The following is a 20,624-nucleotide window of genomic DNA, read 5'->3' on the forward strand; positions in this document are numbered from 1 at the left end:
CAATAATTAAGACACTTTTTTTCACATTTTACTGTCGATTTGGAATGCATCTCGCAATGTTCGTAGTTTAACAGCATTTTTCTTTCTTGGTAATACAGAAAATAATGGTACCTCTTACACCTAGTGGCACCTTAGGCTCAATGAGATCTGGAAATCATGTCTAAAAGCTTTCTTTTATAATTTTCACCTGAATCTTTTACCTATCCTAATTTTATTAATAATTTCATTAAACAGTTTAAGGGAGAGCCTTTTTTTTTTCTTTAGAGGAACTCTTAACAATTTGAGGGTTTGATGGTAAATTCTGTTGATGGTAAATTCTGTGACATTCCATGGTAATAATATAGTATTTACGTATACACAAATGTTGAAACCGCATTTTCCCTTATCTTTTTCTCTCCTTTGTTTTTCAAGTGTCGATATACAGCATCTGGTTTTATGACAAGAATGACTGTCATCGCATAGCCAAACTCATGGCTGAGTAAGTATTTATGTTACAACATAGATTTAATTCATGATATATGAGAGTTGAAAAAATTACTTTCCCCCTCACTTATCTTCATTACTGAGTCTACTAACTCATATTTCTCTCCTGATTTCCTGCTTATTGTCAGAAATTTGGAAGAGGCAGAAAAGTTTAAAGAAAACTAGAATTACCTGTGATCCTACTACTTCCATTGTTAGTGTTTTAGTCTGTTTCCCTCCTGTCTTTTTATTTATACATTAGGTCAGTGTGTGGTGGTTTTTTACAAAAATAGGATCACCCTGTACCTCCTACTTTTCATTCAACAGCCTTTTTCCAGTTTGCACTAGAGAGTCCTCTGTGGTATTTGTCATTTTATCCAGCCCTGAGGACAAATCATAATTTAACCAGACCCTTATTGTTAAAAATGTGCTTAGAGCTAACTCCACAGGACAGCACCGCACCCAGGGCACAGGCAGGCTGCTTTAGGCTCTGGTGAGATGAGCAGTGCCATGTAGACGACTCCTGCCCGCGCTTCCTTGAAGTGAGCTGGGCTGTGGCGCCGCCTCTAGGTGCAGTCGTCCCCTGTGTCACTAATGGGCTGTGTTCCAGGAGATGCTTCGTAGGTCAGAATCTTGGAATCTGGAAAGTCGTTTCATTGCATGAATGTTCTTTTTTATTTTTAATAGTTTATTGTCAAGTCGGTTTCCATATAACACCCAGTGCTCATCTCAACAAGTGCCCTTCTCCGTGCCCATCACCCCCTTTCCCCTCCCTGCCACCCCCATCAGCCCTCAGTTTGTTCTCAACATTCAAGAGTCTCTCATGGTTTGCCTCCCTCCCTCTCCCCCACTATTTTTCCCCTTCTCCCGCATGGTTCTCTGTTAAGTTTTTCCGAATCCTCCTACACGTGCAAACATATGGTATCTGTCCTTCCCTGCCTTACTTATTTCACTCAGCATAACACCCTCAAGTTCCATCCACGTTGCTACAAATGGCCAGATTTCATTCTTTTTCATTGCCATATAGTATTCCATCATATAGATAAACCACTTTTTTTTAATTTATTTATTTTAAATTTATTTATTTATTTATTTATTTTACAAATAGTTTATTGTCAAATTAGTTTCCACATAACACCCAGTGCTCATCCCCACAAGTGTCCTCCTCCATGCCCATCCCCCCTCCCCCCCACATCCATCAGTCCTCAGTTTTTGTCAGCATTCAAGAGTCTCTCATGGTTTGCCTCTCTCCCTTTCCCCCACCATTTCCGCCCTTCTTCTCCCCCTTGTTCCTCCGTCAAGTTCCTCCTAATCCTCCTATACGTGCAAACATATGATATTTGTCCTTCTCTGCCTGACTTATTTCGCTCAGCATAACACCCTCAAGGTCCATCCATGTTGCTACACATGGCCAGATTTCATTGTTTCTCATTGCCATGTAGTATTCCATGGTATAGATAAACCACATCTTCTTGATCCATTCATCCGTTGATGGACACTTAGGCTCTTTCCATGTTTTGGCTATTGTTGAGAGTGCTGCTATGAACATTGGGGTACATGTGCCCCTATGCATCAGCACTCCTGTATCCCTTGAGTAAATTCCTAGCAGTGCTATTGCTGGGTCCTAAGCGAGTTCTATTGTTAATTTTTTGAGGAACCTCCACACTGTTTTCCAGAAGGGCTGCACCAGTTTACATTCCCACCAACAGTGTAGGAGGGTGCCCGTTTCTCCACATCCTCACCAGCATCTAGAGTTCTCTGATTTGCTCATTTTAGCCACAGTGTTCTTTTTTTTTTTTTAATTTTTTTAGTATTTTTATTTATTTCTAGGAGAGAGAGACACAGCATGAGTAGGGGAGGGTCAGAGAGAGAGGGAGACACAGACTCTGAAATAGGCTCCAGGCTCTGAGCTGGCAGTCAGCACAGAGCCTGACGCGGGGCTCGAACCCACGAACCGCGAGATCATGACCTAAGCGAAAGTCGGACGCTTAACCGACTAAGCCACCCAGGCGCCCCTTAGCCACAGTGTTCTAAAGGGTGGCTCACTGCCTCTTAAGCGAGCGCACAGGAGCCACCCTCACCTGGCTTGTCTGAGCTGCTGCTGCTGCAGATCTGGGTTCTGGGAGCCCAAGCCACTGCGGTGCTGGAGGGGCCTGCAGAGGTACGGCAGCAGTGCGCTCCAGCTCGCCTGTGTTTGCTCCTCAGTTTTTGCCGAAGTCTCCCCAGAGAGGTGAACCCCGCCCCTCTCATCAAAATTCCCTTTGTTCTCCTGCAGGGTTTTTATCTTCATCTTTGGAAGAAAACTCTTACTTTTTTTTTCTTTTTAAAGAAACAGGCCAATTTTACACTAATTTCTGTAAAAGTGTAAATAAATACTCCCCAAACCTCAATTCCAGGCATGTTTGCATTTTAAAAGATACCCATATGGCTGAAGTTTTCATCCAGGACCACTGTCGTGTCCTGATAGGGTGTTTGTCCGTCTCCTGCTTTGTTTGCTCTGGCCGTGAGCTCACAGGGTAGGCTGAGTTTATTACTGTGGGCACACAGCCCTGAAGATACTCTTCCAAGTGAACTTGCACCACTCACTCATGTTGGAAAATGTGTTGCCTCTCTAGAAGCCCCTGTTCGTTCGTTCCTTCCTTCCTTCCTTCCTTCTTTCCTTCTTTCCTTCTTCTTTTTCTTTCTGTTTTATTTTTGAAAGAGAGAGAGAGCGACAGAGGATCCAAAGCGGGCTCTCTGGCCCTGCACTGACAGCAGAGAGCCTGACATGAGGCCCAGACTCACAAACCGCCAGATCATGACCTGAGCTTCACAAGGTTGGACAGTGAGCCGACTGGGCCACCCAGGTGCCTCAAGGCACACTTTATTTTTACAACACCTTGTCCCTGGAAACTAATTAAAACTACTGTTTTTAAAAACGCATTTACTTATTTGATGACTACTTTTTTGTATTTTTGAAAGTGACAGCAAAGGCAGTTTAGTTTACTTCTCATTACTTAGAAGACATAGATTTATTGATTCTTGGTTATCCTGAAATCCAGAATATTTTTCTTAAATATCTAAACTTTGAAATATATTAGTATATAGACTTTCTCCTGCAGGTTGAGAGTTTTGGGACCCCAAGTAAGAGATTTGTTTCTTTTCGTTTTAATAGCTAGTTAGAGGAAAGCATTTTAAGCTTTTTTCTAAACTGTCAGGGCCAGTGGTACCCCTCATACAAGACTTAGGATGGTAAACGAGGCAGGAGACTGAAGGCCTATCTGAAAATATTGTATTGGAACCAAAAATAAGATGAGGACATAGAAACAGAAAGCAGAAGGGAAAAGAAGAGCGTTTGAGGTTCTTTCACGAGAAATGCCCAAAGAAGCACATTTGCTTACACTTCCAGCTTGTTTTACTAGAAGCAGGGGCGGTATTGCAGGTGACTTGAGAATGCCCTCACGAAACTGTCAGTAATGAGTTTTCAGGGGTCTGGCCTGTTTATGGCCGAAGAGAACACCTTCTGCGTTAACATTAACTTTGTGATCAATGGTGTTCTGGTCACCAAAGATTAAAAAAAGACTATCTTTCTTTGCTCTGACTTTGTCTGTGTACAGCCTCTATTTGCTACATATTGCAGAGTATTGTGTCTGCTCACCAGAAATACAGGTGTGTATTGGCATATTGTGTGTCTCAATAAATGTGCCTGTCGGTGCCCATCCTGTTAAATGACTGTTTCAACAGCTGCAATATAATAAAAGTTCTCCAAGTAAAGAAATTGACTTATTCCAAAAGATGTTTATAAAAACTGAGAAGCTATGTGGGAGAGCAAGCAAACCTCTAGACCTGTACTGTATCCTAATTGGAAATCCTCTCTGGTCAGTGACAAAGTAAAATCCACCACACTTGGGAAATGCTGACTCTCTTATGGAGGAAATCCACCCTGTCAGAAACTCTTCTTAACAATAAATCCCTGTTTGAATGGTTACCTACAAAGACTATGAAATTTGGGGAATTCATGGAAGTGAGCCTTATTCCTGATTTATGGGTAGTCTTGAGGGCATATTTGGGAACAGGGCGAGAGGCAAAGGCACTTCTCAAAGAGTTTGTATTGGAAGAGGCCTGATAGAGTCCCAGTATCATTCCTGTCCCTTCCATGCCACCTGGACATGCTGTTGAAAGCAGAAGTGGACACTATAAGGTGGCCTGTTCCACCGGTAAACAGTGGTGACTATTAGAAGTGTTCTCTCTGGGGCACCTGGAGGGCTCAGTCGGTTGAGCGTCTAGCTTCGGCTCAGGTCATGAGTTCGATCCCCACATCGGGCTCTGTGCTGACAGCTCAGAGCCTGGAGCCTGCTTCGGATTCTGAGTCTCCCTCTCTCTCTGTCCCTCCCCCACTTGCCCTCTGTCTGTCTCTTTCAAAAATAAATGAAACATTCTAAAAAACATAAAAAAGAAAAGAAAGAAATATTCTATTTGGGGGATTCTTGGCTGCCTCAGTTAGTAGAGCATGCAACTCTTGATCTCAGGGTCATGAATGCAGACCCTGTGTTGGGCATAGAGCTTTCTTTAAAAAAAAGAAGAAGAAAAGAAACTTTGAACCAAAATTACAAATCTAGTTCAGAGCCTGGATGAGGGGAAACTAGCATGGGCAAACCAGGCAGCCTGGCAGGAGGGAAGAGAAACAGGGTGTGTGACCAGAGGCCTCAATGAAGGTGAATTCAAGCTGGTGAAACTTATAACTGAGTATAAATATAAGTCTCTTGAAATAGCAAAAATAGCTTTTTTTCCTCTGATTATTAAAGGAGTGCCTGTTAATTATGGAAAATGAAGAAAAGTACAAAGAAGGAAAGTGAAATTCCTTGTGATCCACCATCAATAAATAACCAACATATATCTCTCCAGTCTTTTTCTCCTTTGCAACAGGCCTCACAGTAGGGATAATACAGTCTTTCTTTTCCATAGACTGTATAATACAGTCTTTCCAAAGACTGATAATACAGTCTTTCTTTTCCATATGTCTCACATATGGATATATGTGAGACAGTATGGATGCTAACTGCTGTGGTCCTCATATCACATACCAGTCCTCTTTCATTCTACTCTGAAGTCTGTGATTGTACATTCATTTCAGAAATAGTCATCTTATTCAGAACTGTAAACATCTAGATAGAGAAATAACACCATTACCTCAAAGCAGGATCTTCTAAACAGAAAGCTTGCTTTAGGAGAAGATTCTGTGGTCAAATAAATTTGGGGAAGTATATAAGCCCACCCTTCTTGGAGAATCAGAATATATTTTAGTACATTAAAAACTCAGAATGAGTCTGCTGTTTAAAAAAAAGCCTGTTTAATATTGTAAATAGAAGAACCATCCCACACACGTGAATGGGAGCCCCTTGGCAGGCCATTTTAAAGCAGTGAACTGACACTGAGTGGTCTATTCTTGTCCCACTCCTGGTGTTTAAAACAAAAAACAAATCTTCGGCTACTGAATTGTTTTATTGCCTGTCCTTATCACCATCCAGAACATTTTCAGCGCCTATAATTATCAAGTTGTGCTGTGCCCATGATCTCCTGTGGCAGCTAATCCTGTTCATCAGAGCTGGGATCAGAGCTAAAATCTAAATCGGTCTTAGAAAGAAAAAGACCCCTGCCCTCCCCATGGCATTCTCAACCCTCAACTTTTCTCGCTTTATTTTCAAGTGCAGAGTTAGCCTAAGCACCAGTCAGAGTAAGTAGCATTGCCGCAGTCGCCCTGACCTCACCACCCACTCGGTGATTTCTAAGGAGAGAATAAGGGAAACCTTTGAAGATTCGCTGAAATCTTTTTTTTTACAAGAAGTGTCTGTCTGTCTGTCTCTCTCTCTCTCTGTCCCCCTTTCTCCCTCTCTTTCACCCCTTCCCTCTCTCTTTCCCTTTCCTTCCTAGTCCAGTGTCAATACAGACTTTCCACAGTGGTTGCTCAGCAATGCAGCCTACCTTTATCTTGCTGGTCACGTCCTTTTTAAAATGTACTTTACCTGGTCGTTTGAGTTCAAAAAAGAAAGAGAAATAATTTGGTCATTTTTGACATATCTGCTCCCACCATCTCTAGAAAAGAATTCTGTACTCTGTCCTTCTAACAGTGAGACACATCAGTTGGTGGTGTTGCACATGATGCAACGGGTGGTAAAGCCATTTGTACAGACTGTGACCCTGAATTTGTATTGGGGGAACAGCGTATGCTGTGACATTCTTCCACACCCTCGGCAGCCAAACACCAGGAGAGTTCATGTGGTGTATTGTGTCTCAAGAGGTCTTTCTAAAACTTGGTCTCCCCCTCCAGCGTGGTAGAGGAGGAGACACGGCGGTCCCAGCAAGCTGCTCGGGACAAACAGAGCCCCAGCCAGGCCAACGGCTGCAGTGACCACAGGCCCATCGACATTCTGGAGATGCTAAGCCGAGCCAAGGATGAATATGAGAGGGTGAGACTGACTGGGAGGACCCAGAAGGGGGAAGGAGGTGGGTGGGCAGTGGGGGGAGAGAGGTGTCGGGGCATGTGCTGGGGAAGTGACCTCCGGGCCAGCAGAGTAAATGTAGAAAGAAAACATGTCTTACAGCTTTTAGCCTAAAAGGAATAGAAATTTGCTTATCTCAGAGCCCTTGATTTGGCATGAAAATTTAAAATGCTCTTTCTCTGTTCCCGTAAAATTACTGAAAATGGCTTCAGAGGCCAAAAGTTAGCCTGCAACAGGTAGTTCTGCAAAAGCCTCTTGCCTTTTCTTCACCCCTGCAGCCTCTGCTACGGCTTGGGAATGAATCTGTAGTCTGATCATTTGCACTTGCTAATACTATTTGTGGTCTGCAGTTGGTGGTAAGTCCACAGCCTTCACTAAGCATTATTTGGAATTTTACCCATATGTAAAGCTTTTCTAGAATTCTTTTTTTTCTCGTCTGTATAGTAGTTTAAAAGTTAAATGATGACATTTTCTCCCTGAAGTTGAATAAGATGGAAATTGTAGTGCACTTGTTAATTTATTCAATACACACTTATGAACCATCCACTGTGCGTCAAGCAGTGGACATTTCGTTAGTGGTCTTCAAACTGTGTGGCTTTGGAACTGTCCTGACTTTTCACTTGACATGGGCACTTGAGAGCCTCACACTTCATAGGAGCCAGACTGAAGGTTTCCACTGCTGCGCGTTGTTTCAGTGGAATTGTAATTGTCACCTTACTCTTTACTCATATGTGATTAATCTTTTCTTTTGTTTTTTTGTGTAATCCTCACCTCACCAAAAGTTCCAGGGACAGAGTGTGGAAAGCACTCTCTATGGTGTGTTTCACAAACAATTCAGCGCTAACAGTAGCCTCTACATAGTTAACTAGTGATCCTAAGAAAGGGTTCCCTTGGTCAAGTGCGGTAAGGAACCGTTGTTAACACGGCTCCTCCTCCTCCTCCCTCCTCTTGGGGCTCTGCAGTGCTCAACACTCTCAGGGGCCCTACAGTGAGTACAGTAGCACCGATTCCCAGGTTGACTGCACCAGAAGACCATTTTTCTCATATTCCACTGTAGCAGCTCAGAATCCAGCATTTAGGGAGCAAACTTTGGAAACCGTGCTCTGGAAGGTAACAAAGGAAAAGTCCTATTCAAACACCAAAGAAAGTCCCACTTCTGAGGTGGAGAAGTATATAGTAGAGCCCATGAGAAGTTTCAAGTTGTATCACATTCCTCCATGTCTCATAGAGAATTAGGAGGAATTTATTGGCCTCTGAAAGTTAATACAGGGAAAGCAGTCATCTCTACAGTGAATTCATGAATACTTAGGAAACTGGATGAGAATAAATTTCAAGAATAATTTTCTGCACTTTTAGGTCACCTTATATTCCCCCACATTCGCTCTCGTATCCTTAATGAGATCTCATTATCTATATAGATGCCTTGTTCTGTTTTTATAGAGGCCTTTCTGTGTCTGATAACAGGTAACTAATAAATCCAGGGCTCTGTCACGCATTCGTAGTGATGACTAGATCACAGTGCCACACGGGACAGAAAGTGTAGGTGCTGCACACCAGAATGGTGCTCTAGGAGGTGGCCTGGCTTACTCCTCATGCGAAGAAGCAAGTAGCCACAAAATGAAAGAAGGAACAGAGCCTTTTTTTGTCACAAAACTATAAAGGAAGTCTAGGTCAAGCAGGCAATCTGACAGTGTGATACATTGCAAAATGTCAGGATATAGAGAACCCAATAATTACCATTGTAAAGAAAATTCTCCTATGCTATGTAATAAGTAAAAATGATGTTCATGGCTAGATTAAAATGAAACCTTTGGGAAAAAAAGATTTTTTTTTAAATAAATAAAATGAAACCTTTGGGAATTTTGTTAAATCTTTGGTACTTTCTATAATGCATTCATTCTGGTTTTGAAAACTGAATAAGTGTAGCTTCCTGAAAGAGCAGTTTTGTTTTGCGTCTGCACTTGCCTGCCATCTAACCAAATGGAGTTGGTATTCGCAGTGACCCACGAATTAATAGCCAAGTGTTTGCATGGGCGCTCTCAGCTGCCGTGCAGCTCCAGATGGCCCTTTGTTTATCTGTAGTAGAGACTCAGATTGATAGTCAAGGGCAGGGGTGCAAGCCATGCCTCAGTGATGGGATGTAATCCCAATCCTAAATCTCCCCCACCCACTGGGTGTAATACCATGAATGAAATTCCACACTTTAGGGTGAAGACTTTATAGTAGAGACTGTTGGGAAATAAAAACTGCCTATAATGAACACTCAAGTCCTGTAGTTTGTTTTCACCAACTTACCTTTAAAGGTAAGAAACAGGGGCACCTAGATGGCTTAGTCAGTTGGGCATCCAACTTTGGTTCAGGTCATGATCTCACGGTTCATGAGTTTGAGCCCCCCGCATCAGGCTCACTGCTGTCAGCGTGAAGCCCACTTTGGGTCCTCTGTCCCCCTCTCTCTCTACCCCTCCCCTGCTCATACTCTCTCTAAAAAATAAAACATTAAAAATAATAATAATAAAGGTAAGAAAGATAGCTAAGCCACAGTCCTTTACAGCTGCCCCTTACCAAGTTGCTTCTAACCACAGGATATAATCCTGGATTTTGGTAAGAGGTTGTTTGTATTTCATATTTAAAGATTAAAGTTAAAAAAAACAAAACAAAACCATAATTCCACCACCTAGAAATAATCACTGATACTACTTTGTATCCTTCCAAAAATATGTGTAAACGTGTCCCAGGGTGTGTGGTATGTTTCTCTGCACTAGTTTTATTAACTAGTTTTAAAAGTTGCTTTTATTATAACTCTTGTAACCAGTTTTTTCCCAAAGAGCAATACCTTTATGACAGTAGCTATTCATCTCACAGGGAGTCCCTGTGAGATTTGGTAGAATGAAAAATTTTTGAAAAAAAGAATAGTGATACTAATAGCAGCATATTTTTCCTTCCATGCCTTACATAAACAATATGCTGGTTTTTTCTGATTCTCTTAAGAACTCAGAAATATATCCTGTGGCTAAGTCTTCACGTTCAGCATTTTCTCTTAAGATAAACTATTTGAAATACAATTGGTAGATCAAAGGATTTTGTCAATTAAGGTTTTTACCAAATATTGTAATAAATTGCCCTCCAGAAAGTTTGTTTTGATTGTTCATTTCCCCCAATCTGTACAGATACCGAGTGTCATCTACAAACTCAGAGTAAACCTACCAAGAACGGCCCTGCACATGTATTAAAGAATGTCTGAAGTTCTGGAGACCTTTTAAAGTGCAGCCCATCTTGTAGATCATGTTGAGTTAGGTATAGGAGACTCAACTGCCACAAAAAAACACATGGGCTGTAGGAGCACATGCAGTGGGCCAGGGTGGCAGTGATGCAAACAGAGCCTGGCCCTGCATCACAGAGTCATGTGCTGCTCAGCTCCAGCCAGTTGTTGCAGAGGAGTCCAGCTTCTCTCCAAAAATAACAAGCTGGGATTTTTATGTGAAAACTCCCAATTTTAAAAAATTTAAAAAATGTTTCTGAATGTTGTATACCTTCTTCTCTAGGAACTTGTGTTGAACAATATTTTGAGCTTTTCTCTGATACAGTTTAATTCCAAGCATTCTCCATAATGTGTTAGTACATGTTGATGGTGGTGTTGCTCAAGTGGTAAAAAATAAGATATTTCATAGGTGGGTGAAATAGTTGAAGGGGGTTAAGAAGTACAGACTTCCAGTTATAAAGGGAGTAAGTCATGAGGATGAAAAGTACAGCACAGGAAATATAGTCAGTAATGTTGTAATAACTTCGTATGGTGACCACAGTTGCCTGGGTGAGCCCTGTGTGATATGTAGAATTGTCTAATCGCTATGCTGTGCACCTGAAACCAATATAACATTGTATGTCAACTATACTTCAATAATAGATGTTTTTAAAAATATATTTCATAGGCTGTTCCAGGCTATTTCGCCTCTATCTAAATGGATAACATTGAAAAGAAGGTGTTATAAGGATTAAGTCCTTTGAATAGAATAAATGCATGTTAGCCATTCATTTAACATTTAACCTAACGCTGTGCAAATTCCACATGTACTGATTCTCTGCTTTCAAAATTAATATGTCCCTGGACCGAAGTCCAGGCTTTTTTGGTTTGTTTTTGTTTTTTTAAATCTGTTTCTTAAGTGTTTTAAACTGTTTCTGGTGTCCATTTTGACATGGGTAATGGATCACATAGCCCAGATATAACTTCAGTTCCTACGAATTCATAATTCTGTGCCCACCCAGTGATCTGTTTTTAAGATTCTCTTTAAAACTATTTTCACTTTTGGTGTTACATGTAAGTTAACAGGAATTTTAAAACATTCAAGACTGTCATCTGTGATGGTGATGCAGGAGATCTTTTTAGTTTAAGTTTTAAGAGTATATGGTGACTTCAACCAGTAGTGTTGGGAACAATTAACCATCCATATGCAAAAAAAAAAAACCATAACATAAATGTAACACGTTATACAAAAATGAACTCAAAATGGATCCTAAATCTAAATGCAAAACTACAAAAATTTACCATATGACATAGGAGTACCACTGCTAGGTATTTACTCTAGAGAATTGATGCTTTTTTTTTCTTTTTCTTTTTTTTAAATGTTTTATTTATTTCTAGGAGAGGGAGAGAGAGAGAGAGCGTGAGCAGGGGAGGGTCAGAGAGAGAGGGAGTCACAGACTGAAACAGGCTCCAGGCTCTGAGCTGGCAGTCAGCACAGAGCCCGACGCGGGGCTCGAACCCACGAACCGCGAGATCATGACCTAAGCGAAAGTTGGACGCTTAACTGACTAAGCCACCCAGGTGCCCCGAGAATTGATGCTTTTGTCCACACAAAAACCTGTACCTGAATATTCATAAAAGCTCTATTTATAATTATCAAAAACTGGAAATAGCACAAATGACCTCCTATGGGTGAGCATTTCATGAGACGGTAGTGTGGTCATAGAGTGGAGTACTACTCAGCACTAGTAAGGAATGAACTATTAATACCTCAACAGCTTGGTTGAGTCTCAGATGCTAAGTGAAAGAAGCCAACATTCCATTTTTTATGCCATTCTCAAAAAGACTATTGTGACAGAGAACAGATAACTAGTTTCCAGGAATAGAGGGAGCACGTGATTGCAGTGGGACAGCATAAGGGAGGTTTTTGGGATATAATAGAGCTATTTTATGTTTTACATCCTGCTTGTGGGGACAGGTGCATGGGAATTGTATGCCCCCAAAATTTCACCATATATTAAAAAACAAAATGGAAAAGAATACGTGATAAAGTAATAACGGTTTTCCTTGAAAGGAATATAAAAACAATTGTCACACTATCGTCTAAGTGTCAAGTGGTCACTTTCTAGAAATTTTATAAGTTATTTACTAGAGGGTCCAAAGCAAAACATTTGGGGGAATTTTGCTTGTTTTTAAAATAGCATTGCTGATAACCTCAAATGTGTTGTGAGCCAAATAATAGCAAACTTTTCACATGATATACTTTTCTTTTTAATTTCAGAACCAGATGGGCGACTCCAATATCTCCAGCCCTGGATTACAGCCAAGCACTCAGCTCTCCAATCTGGGAAGCACCGAGACCCTAGAAGAGACGCCATCTGGGTCACAAGATAAGGTTTGTACGGCTAAAGCCCTGGCTTTGCTCAGGGTAACAAAACACAGAGTAATATTTTGTAAGGATATCAATGCGGTACAAATACTATTTGTTTTTTTACCTGTCGAGGTGGATACCTCCAGGCAACACCCTGGTCACATCCACTCCTGTCCTTTGGCCAGGCTTTCCATCTGGATTTTGCAGGAGCCTCCTCTCTGGTTGGAGAGCTTTTGCCATTGCCACTCCCTTCCCTGCTCTTCACCCAGCAGCCAGAGTAATCGTGATAAACCAGGAGTTACATCCCGGCATCCCTGTGCTTAAAACTGTCCTGTGGTGGCCCATCTCCCTTGAGTAAAACCCAGGGCCATGCGGCTGGTCTGCCTGGCCTGCCCTGATCTGGCCTCCTGACCCTGCCTCCTCTCTTACTCTCGGCCTCGCTCACTTGGCCCAAGCCTCATTGGCCCTTCTGTTTTCACAAATGTGCCAGGCCTGCTCCTGCCTCGGGACAGGCCTTTGTCCTCATTTCCTTCACCAGAGCACTTTCCTCCCAGATAGGGCTTGCTCCCTCTCTTCCTTCAAATCTCTAGCATTCTCCATACAGCTGAGGCCTTCTCTGGTCACCCTGTTTTCAGTAACCCTTCCCCCTATCCTGCCATGCCTTATTTTCTCCCTAAAGCTTCACCGGCTAACCTGGTTTGTGGTTTTCTTACTGTGTGCATTGCATCTCCACCCCACCTGAATGTAAGCTCCATGGGGGCAGGCCCTTTGTCTGCCCTGTTCATTGCAATATCCTCCACACTTAGCATTGTAAATATTTGTTGACTAAGTTAGTTTTCTTTGTAGCCAATGGTTTGATAAATGAACAGATACCAAGTAAAACCCATAGTTTTTTAATTAAACTTTTTATTTTGAGATAATTATAGATTCACATGCAGTTTTAGGAAGTAATACAGAGGAGCACCTGGGTAGCTTAAGTCAGTTAAGCATCTGACTCTGGATTTCAGCTGAGGTCATGATCTCACGGTTCCTGAGTTTGAGCCCTGCACGGAGCTCCGCGCTGTCAAATTGAGATTCTCTTTCCCTCTCTCTCTGCCTCTACCCTGCCTGTGTGCACACATGTGCACATGTTCTCTCTCTCTCTTTCTCTCCTTCTCTCTCTCTTAAAATAAACTTTTTAAAAAAAAAGAAAGAAATACAGAAAGATCCCATTTCCCCACTGATGACAGCTTGCAAAATAAAATACAATATCACAACTTGGATACTGATAAAATCTACCCATCTAGTTCACATTTCTTCACTTTTATTCATATTCATTTCTGTGTGTATGTGCGTGTCTGTATTTCTGTGCAATTTTATGTCGTACGCAGCTTTCTACATCCACCACCACCACAGTCAAGATACGGAAGACTTACCGAACACGAGGATCCTTAGTGTTGCCCCTGTATTCTCACACTGACCCCCTTTGTCATTCTTCCTGCCTTTCCCTATTCTCACACTGACCCCCCTTTTCATACTTCCTGCCTTTCCCTCTCCCCCCCTGCTTACCCCTGGCAGCCACGAATCTGTCCCCGGTTCATAATGTCATTTCAAGAATGTTCTGTAAAATGGAATGATATAGAAAGTTTTGGGGTTTTTCTTTGTTCATTTAGCATGATTTCATTGAACTTATTAGGTTTATCGAGAATTATACTCTTCCACCCAGTCAAGTAGAAGTACCAAAATGTGTTTGGCCATTTCTAATAATTTATCTGTTGAAGGACATCTGGGCAGCTGTCAGTTTTTAGCTGTTGCAAATCCAACTTCTGTGAACATTTCTGTACAGGTTTTTGTACACAAATTTCCATTTGTCTGGGATAAATGCCCAAGAGTGCAGATGTTGGGTCATTTGGTAATGTCAGGTTTTAGTTTATTAAGAAACTGCCATAGTGTTTTCCAGAAAGGCTGTACCATTTTACATTCCCATCAGCAATGTATCCATAATGTTTTTGTATATTTAGATGATAACTTAAGCCAGTTTTTTAATACTACATTCCCAGCTCCATTTTTACCGTATTTGCATTTAGAGTCCTGAAGGTCAAACATATTAAAAACTGTGCTACATAAAATTTAATGTTTACAAAATATCTGTTGAGAAGGGCCAGCATTGCCTGTGCTCCTTCTGGTCTGTCTCATCCACCCCGAGTGCTCGGTGGGCAGTTGCTTCCCCTCTCCTTTCTGAATCATGGGGTCACCACCTGAATCAGGGTGGGCACCGCCTACCTCCCAGAGTTCTTGTGAGAACCAAAGGAGGAAACAGACCCAAGACCCAGAGAGCCATTTGAACACAGACCTTGGGATAAAAGAGGTTTCCTATTACCGGTCAGTAGAATAATTCAAACAAGCCTCAGGACGTCAGTGCCTGCTTTCTGATAAGGCAAGCACGCAGTTTCCCGGCGCCCCGCCCGGCACCAGAGCCTGGCCTGAGTGCCGCAGCAGAGAGCGCCGCCAGAGGACAGCAGGTGCCAGGCCGCTCTCTTCCTGGCTGGATGGGTATTAGAGCAGGTTGGAGCAGCACCTATTACCGCGGCCAGGAGAAGGGAGGCATGGAGGAGAGGAGAGCTATGCAGAGATTTCCAGGCAATTGAAAACAATCAAAACGCTCTTAAGCTTTGTTTCTTAAGTTCAGTGGCACCTGCTGTTAGCATTTTTATTGTACAGAAAATCGCTCTTCACATGGTAACGTAAGTTACATAATCATGAGATGAAGGTAGCATTAATGTCAGTATTGTATGTGTGAAAACTGAGACCCAGGTTAATTTTTTGTTGTTGTTGTTTTATTTTAAGTAGGCTCCACATCCAATGTGGGGCTTGAACTCACAACCCCAAGACCAAGAGTCACATGCTCTACTAAGCCAGCCAGACACCCTGAGACTCAGGTTAATTTTGTAAAAATCTAGCTACTCTAGGATTTGAGCAGTTTCTTACTGGGGTATAATTAATACATAGTATATATATTCAAATCCTAAGTGTAAACCTTGTAACTTTTTACAAATGTAACTTTTAAACATTGTACTACCACCAAGATCAAGAGAAAAAGTTTCCATCACTTTAAAAGCAATAAAAACTAAGTTCATTTGCCACAAATAGGGCAACTGCAATGAAATAGAAAACAAAAAAATTTTTTTTTCTAGGAGAGAGAGAGACAGCGTGAGCAGTGGAGGGTCAGAGAGAGAGGGAGATACAGACTCTGAAATAGGCTCCAGGCTCTGAGCTGGCAGTCAGCACAGAGCCCGATGCAGGGCTCAAACCCATGAACCGCGAGATCATGACCTAAGCGAAAGTCGGACGCTTAACCGACTAAGCCACCCAGGCGCCCCAAAGAAAACAAAATCTTAATCATTATGTTTGAATATATATTTTTATGCACAGCTTCCATTGTATTACACATTAAAGACTCTTAGTAATAAACTTTCAAGCCAAGTTAATAACGGGGAGTCAGAAATGGACCATAAAGAATGCCTTAAGAGCCATAAAACACTGTCCATTGAAAGATGAAGGGAGAGTGTGAGGGGCCCTGGGTGGCTCAGCTGGTTAAGCGTCCAGCTCTTGATTTCGGCTCAGGTCATGAGCTCATAGTTCATGACCCCAAGCCCCGCATCAGGCTTTGCACTGATGGCCCAGAGCCTGCCTGGATTTTCTCTCTTTTTCTCTCTCTCTCTCTCTGCCCCTTCCTTGTTCACACTCATTCACACACTCTTTTTCTCTCAAAATAAACAAACAACAAAAAAAGGAAAGATGAAGGGGGAGTATGATGAGCTGTAGCTGCTCAGCCTGTCAGCAAAAGTCCCAGTGATGGACCTGTGGGCACACAGGGTTCCGCTGGGCACGCAGAGAATTGTACCCTCCCACAAGAATAGTGCTGCTGCTCTTCCTTCGTTCTCACACCCTTCTGAGATCCCAGTTTATAGGTCACAGTGATCTGGATCTTGTCAGAAGCTGTGTGATTGACCAAAATTAGCTTAACTCCGTAATGACCCCCTCCACACAGTGCACTTGTTTGGTCACACTGCCACCTGGTGCTGAGGAGCAAACTTTGTCACTCCCAATAGTACTAATTCCATTTCAGTTCACAATTCACTTACTAAAGTTTAAAACTCCCTTGGGACTATTTCTCTGCTATGTTTTATATTGCTTTTTGGTTCCTAAATAATACATAGCTTCTGGTGTTCCCAGTACACTGACTAGGTCGGCAATCTCACATTGACACCCTAGATCCAGACAGAAGTAGGAAATTCCCGGGGCGCCTGGGTGGCTCAGTCGGTTAAGCGTCTGACTTCGGCTCAGGTCATGATCTCATGGTTCATAGGTTCGAGCCCCGCATCGGGCCCTGTGCTGACAGCTAGCTCAGAGCCTGGAGCCTGTCTTCGGATTCTGTGTCTCCCTCTTCTCTCTGACCCTCCCCTGCTCATGCTGTCTCTATCTCTCTCTCAAAAATAAATAAAAATATTAAAAAAAAATTTTTAAAAAGTAGGAAATTCCCTAAGTGGCAAGAGCTGTAGGGTGAGGAAGGAATAGTAAAGCCTAATACAGTATATTCCAGTATAGTGGTGCACATACTCTTCCTCCCAGAATTCCATTTCACAGGGAAAATGGTGAGACTAACACTTGATGTAAGTGAGGCATTGCAAAACATAGAATCAAGACTTTAAGCGTCTTCAAACATGAGGGAAGAATAAAATTCACCCTTCTATGGATGAGGTGAGATGAATCCATGAGAAAAGAAGCCCAAGTACCAGAGCAGTACAGCCAGTTTTTCTTGTCCTGGGCAGAAAGTAGAAGGGTCCTCTCAAATGCAGAGACTGTAGAGCTTTTGTGTGGAGAAGCATGCTTTATTCGCTTGACCCTTGTGGCTGATTCAGCAGCCAGGCACATATTTCCAAAAGTTGGGCCCATTTTGACCTGTAGCCACCTCTTAGTTATTCAGGGCTTAGATGTACCTCTGTTTTCCAGAAGTCATGATCACTATCTAGTTGATGAGATAATATAGACTATTCCTACTTGAAATCTCAGTGCAGGGGCATAGGAGTCAAGAACGTGGGCTTGCTGCTAACACTGGGCTGGAGTCTGGTTCTGTCACACTTGGGTGTTACCTACAAAATGGCAGTGCTAATAGTACTGCTCTCACTGATGAGTAGAGTGATGCGTGTGAGGTGTGTGGCACAGGGCCTCCCACATAGTATGTGTCCTGTCTGTGGTCAGTCTTCTTGCTGTTGTAACTTCATTCATCCCTTCTTACGTGAGATTCCCCTGAAACCCTAGTCAATTACCACACGTCCTATTCCAGAGATGGTCTGAGAAGTTGTAGGGAGGCTGCATGGAGAAATCTGGAAGCTTTCTGCTGCTTTTGTAATCAGGGTTTAGGGCGCTCCAATATGATTTCATTTTTTGAAAAAAATTTTTTAATGTTTATTTTTGAGAGAGAGACAGCACAAGTGGGGGAAGGACAGAGAGGGAGGGAGATACAGAATTTGAAGCAGGCTGCAGGCTCTGAGCTATCAGCACAGAGCTCAACACGGGGCTCGAACTCAAGAGCAGCGAGATCATGACCTGAGCCTAAGTTGCACACTCAACCAACTGAGCCACTTGGCTACCCTAGTCTCTTTTTTTACTGTGAAGTCAATTTTAAACCATTAGAAATAACTTTTTTTAAGGGTAGGTGTAAAAACATTCAAATTGTACGTGCATGTAATTTTAATTGTTCAAAAGTCCATTTATGTTCCACTGGACAGGTAAAAATTGCTACCTGAATCATGCCATTTTTGAAGCCTAAGGTGTATTTCATGTTGAATTTTCTCCATGTCCTATTGTTTGATTGTTTCTTTTCTTGTAACATAAAAATATTTGTATTCTTACCTGGGAAAGACTCAAGTTTTTGTAAAATAGAATAGCCTCAATGTGGCCTGTATTTCTCAAAGTACATATACCCAAACGTTGTTTTGTGTGTTATATACATATATAAAACAGGATGTGGTGGTGAAGATTGACATATAATTTGTATTAGTGTAGTTTTCCAGTACTTTTTGCCAAACGATCTTGACCATTTTGTTCTAAACATAATATGTATAAAAAAGAATTAACCCAACTCAAAAATGGGCAAATGACTTCCATAGTCATTTTTTCAAATAAGACATACTAATGGCCGATGTGTTGGCAAGAATATGGAGAAGTCAGAACCCTCTGGCATCATTGGTAGGAATGTGAAATGGTGCAACAGCTTTGGAAAACAGTTTGCCAGATCCTCAGTTTTATTCCTGGATGTCTACCCAAAAGAATTGAAAACAGGGATTAAACAGGTTCTTTATTACCGATGTTTGTAGCAACATTATTCATAATAGCCAAAAGGTGAAAACAGCCCAAGTGTCAGTGCTCAGATGAACGGATGAGCCAGATGCGGTGTATGCACCCAGATGGAGTATTTGTCAGCTTTTTTTAAAGGAAGGAAATTCTGACACATGGTACAGCATAGATGAACTCTAGGGACACTATGCCGAAGTGAAGTAAGCCAGTCACATGAGGCCAAATATTATATGATTGCATTTAAATGAGGTACGTAGAGTAGGCAAATTCGTAGGAACAGAAAGTAGAATAGAGATTATCAGGGGCTGTGAGTCAGGAAGTAGATAATGGTGGTAGTTATACAGCACTGTGAATGTACTGAATGCTGCTGAGTTTTACACTTAAATATGGCTAAAATCATAGCTTTGGGTATGTATATTTTACCATCACTGTCAGAAATGTGCGGGGGGTGCGGTTATGACTGTTATCATCAGTAGACATTTATGATGTCAGAGATCTAAAAGTAAATAAATCCTAGTGTCCATCTGGGGAAATGGAACCTATGCATCCCTACTTACTACAGTTATGTGGCCAGGACATAGAGGACGATAAGTGTGTCCCAAATAAGAATTCTCTGTTTTTGAGTTACATTGAATGGATTTGAAATGATACCAGTGAGTTTTAAATAAAGAACTATGTCTTTTTTTCTTTTTAATGTTTGTTTATTTTTGAGGGTGAGAAAGAGAGAGAGAGAGCATGAGCAGGGGAGGGGCAGGCGACACAAAATCTAAAGCAGGCTGCAGGCTCTGAGCTGTCAGCACAGAGCCCGATGTGGGACTTGAACTCATGAACTGTGAGATCCTGACCTGAGCTGAAGTTGGACACTTAATTGACTGAGCCACCCAGGTGCCCCAACAACCATGTCTTTAATGAGTCCTTGTATCAGGGCGTGACAAATTTATAATACTTCAGCCTTGATAGCTCATCAGGTGATAGTGTTTTTATTTTGCATCATGAGGGTATGATATTCCAGAAGGATTTGATGAATTTTTAATATTCTAACATGGTATTTAATGTTTCTTAAAACATATGCAAAGACAGGTTTATTATGACTGCTTGTAAGACTGTCTGGTGTTTATATAATGTTAATAGCCAAGTTCCATTTATTAAATGCTTTTTGGGCACCAGATATCATATTGAAAATTTAACTTTCACATCAGCTCTGTGAGAGGTAATCGCCATAATTCCCCCCATTTTTCAGATGAGGTAACTAAATAGAGAGACTGTAATTTTCCCAGTTAAGCTGGGAGTTGAATCTGGATATCTTTGATTTCAGATCCTAAGCTCTACAACTTTTTCAGAAAGTAAAAACAGGGGCACCTGGGTGGCTCAGTCGGTTGGGCGTCCGGCTTCGGCTCAGGTCATGATCTCACAGTTGGTGGGTTCGAGTCCCGCATCGGGCTCTGTGCTAACAACTAGCTCAGAGCCTGGAGGCTGCTTCGGATTCTGTGTCTCCCTCTCTCTCTGACCCTCCCCTGCTCATGCTGTCTCTATCTCTCTCTCAAAAATAAATAAAATATTTTTAAAAAAGAAAGTAAAAACATAAGGAAATTAAGCCATATACAATCTTTTGCATTTTTTTTACCTCCACAGTTTATAATAGATGTTAGTGCTGCCTTGTATTTGAAGTGAGATCTGAATCGGGAAAATCCCTTAAAGTGCTAGGAAGTGTTGTGACTATAACGTTATTAATTGG

General features: G+C 41.8%; 1 protein-coding gene across 2 annotated transcripts in view; it reads left to right on the plus strand.

Annotated features, from left to right (window-relative positions):
• The window catches only part of DCP1A (decapping mRNA 1A), a 59,325-nt gene that overhangs the window by 28,204 nt on the left and 10,497 nt on the right, over window positions 1–20,624 (plus strand). For both annotated transcript variants that reach the window (XM_077749482.1, XM_077749491.1), the window contains 3 exons: window positions 412–478; window positions 6,770–6,908; window positions 12,461–12,574. In XM_077749482.1, coding sequence (XP_077605608.1) covers window positions 412–478; window positions 6,770–6,908; window positions 12,461–12,574 — 320 coding nt within the window. The remainder of the gene's footprint in view (window positions 1–411; window positions 479–6,769; window positions 6,909–12,460; window positions 12,575–20,624) is intronic.

Source organism: Crocuta crocuta, unplaced genomic scaffold (genome assembly GCF_008692635.1).
Source record: "Crocuta crocuta isolate KB4526 unplaced genomic scaffold, BGI_CrCroc_1.0 scaffold463, whole genome shotgun sequence".
Classification (NCBI taxonomy): Eukaryota; Metazoa; Chordata; class Mammalia; order Carnivora; family Hyaenidae; genus Crocuta; species Crocuta crocuta.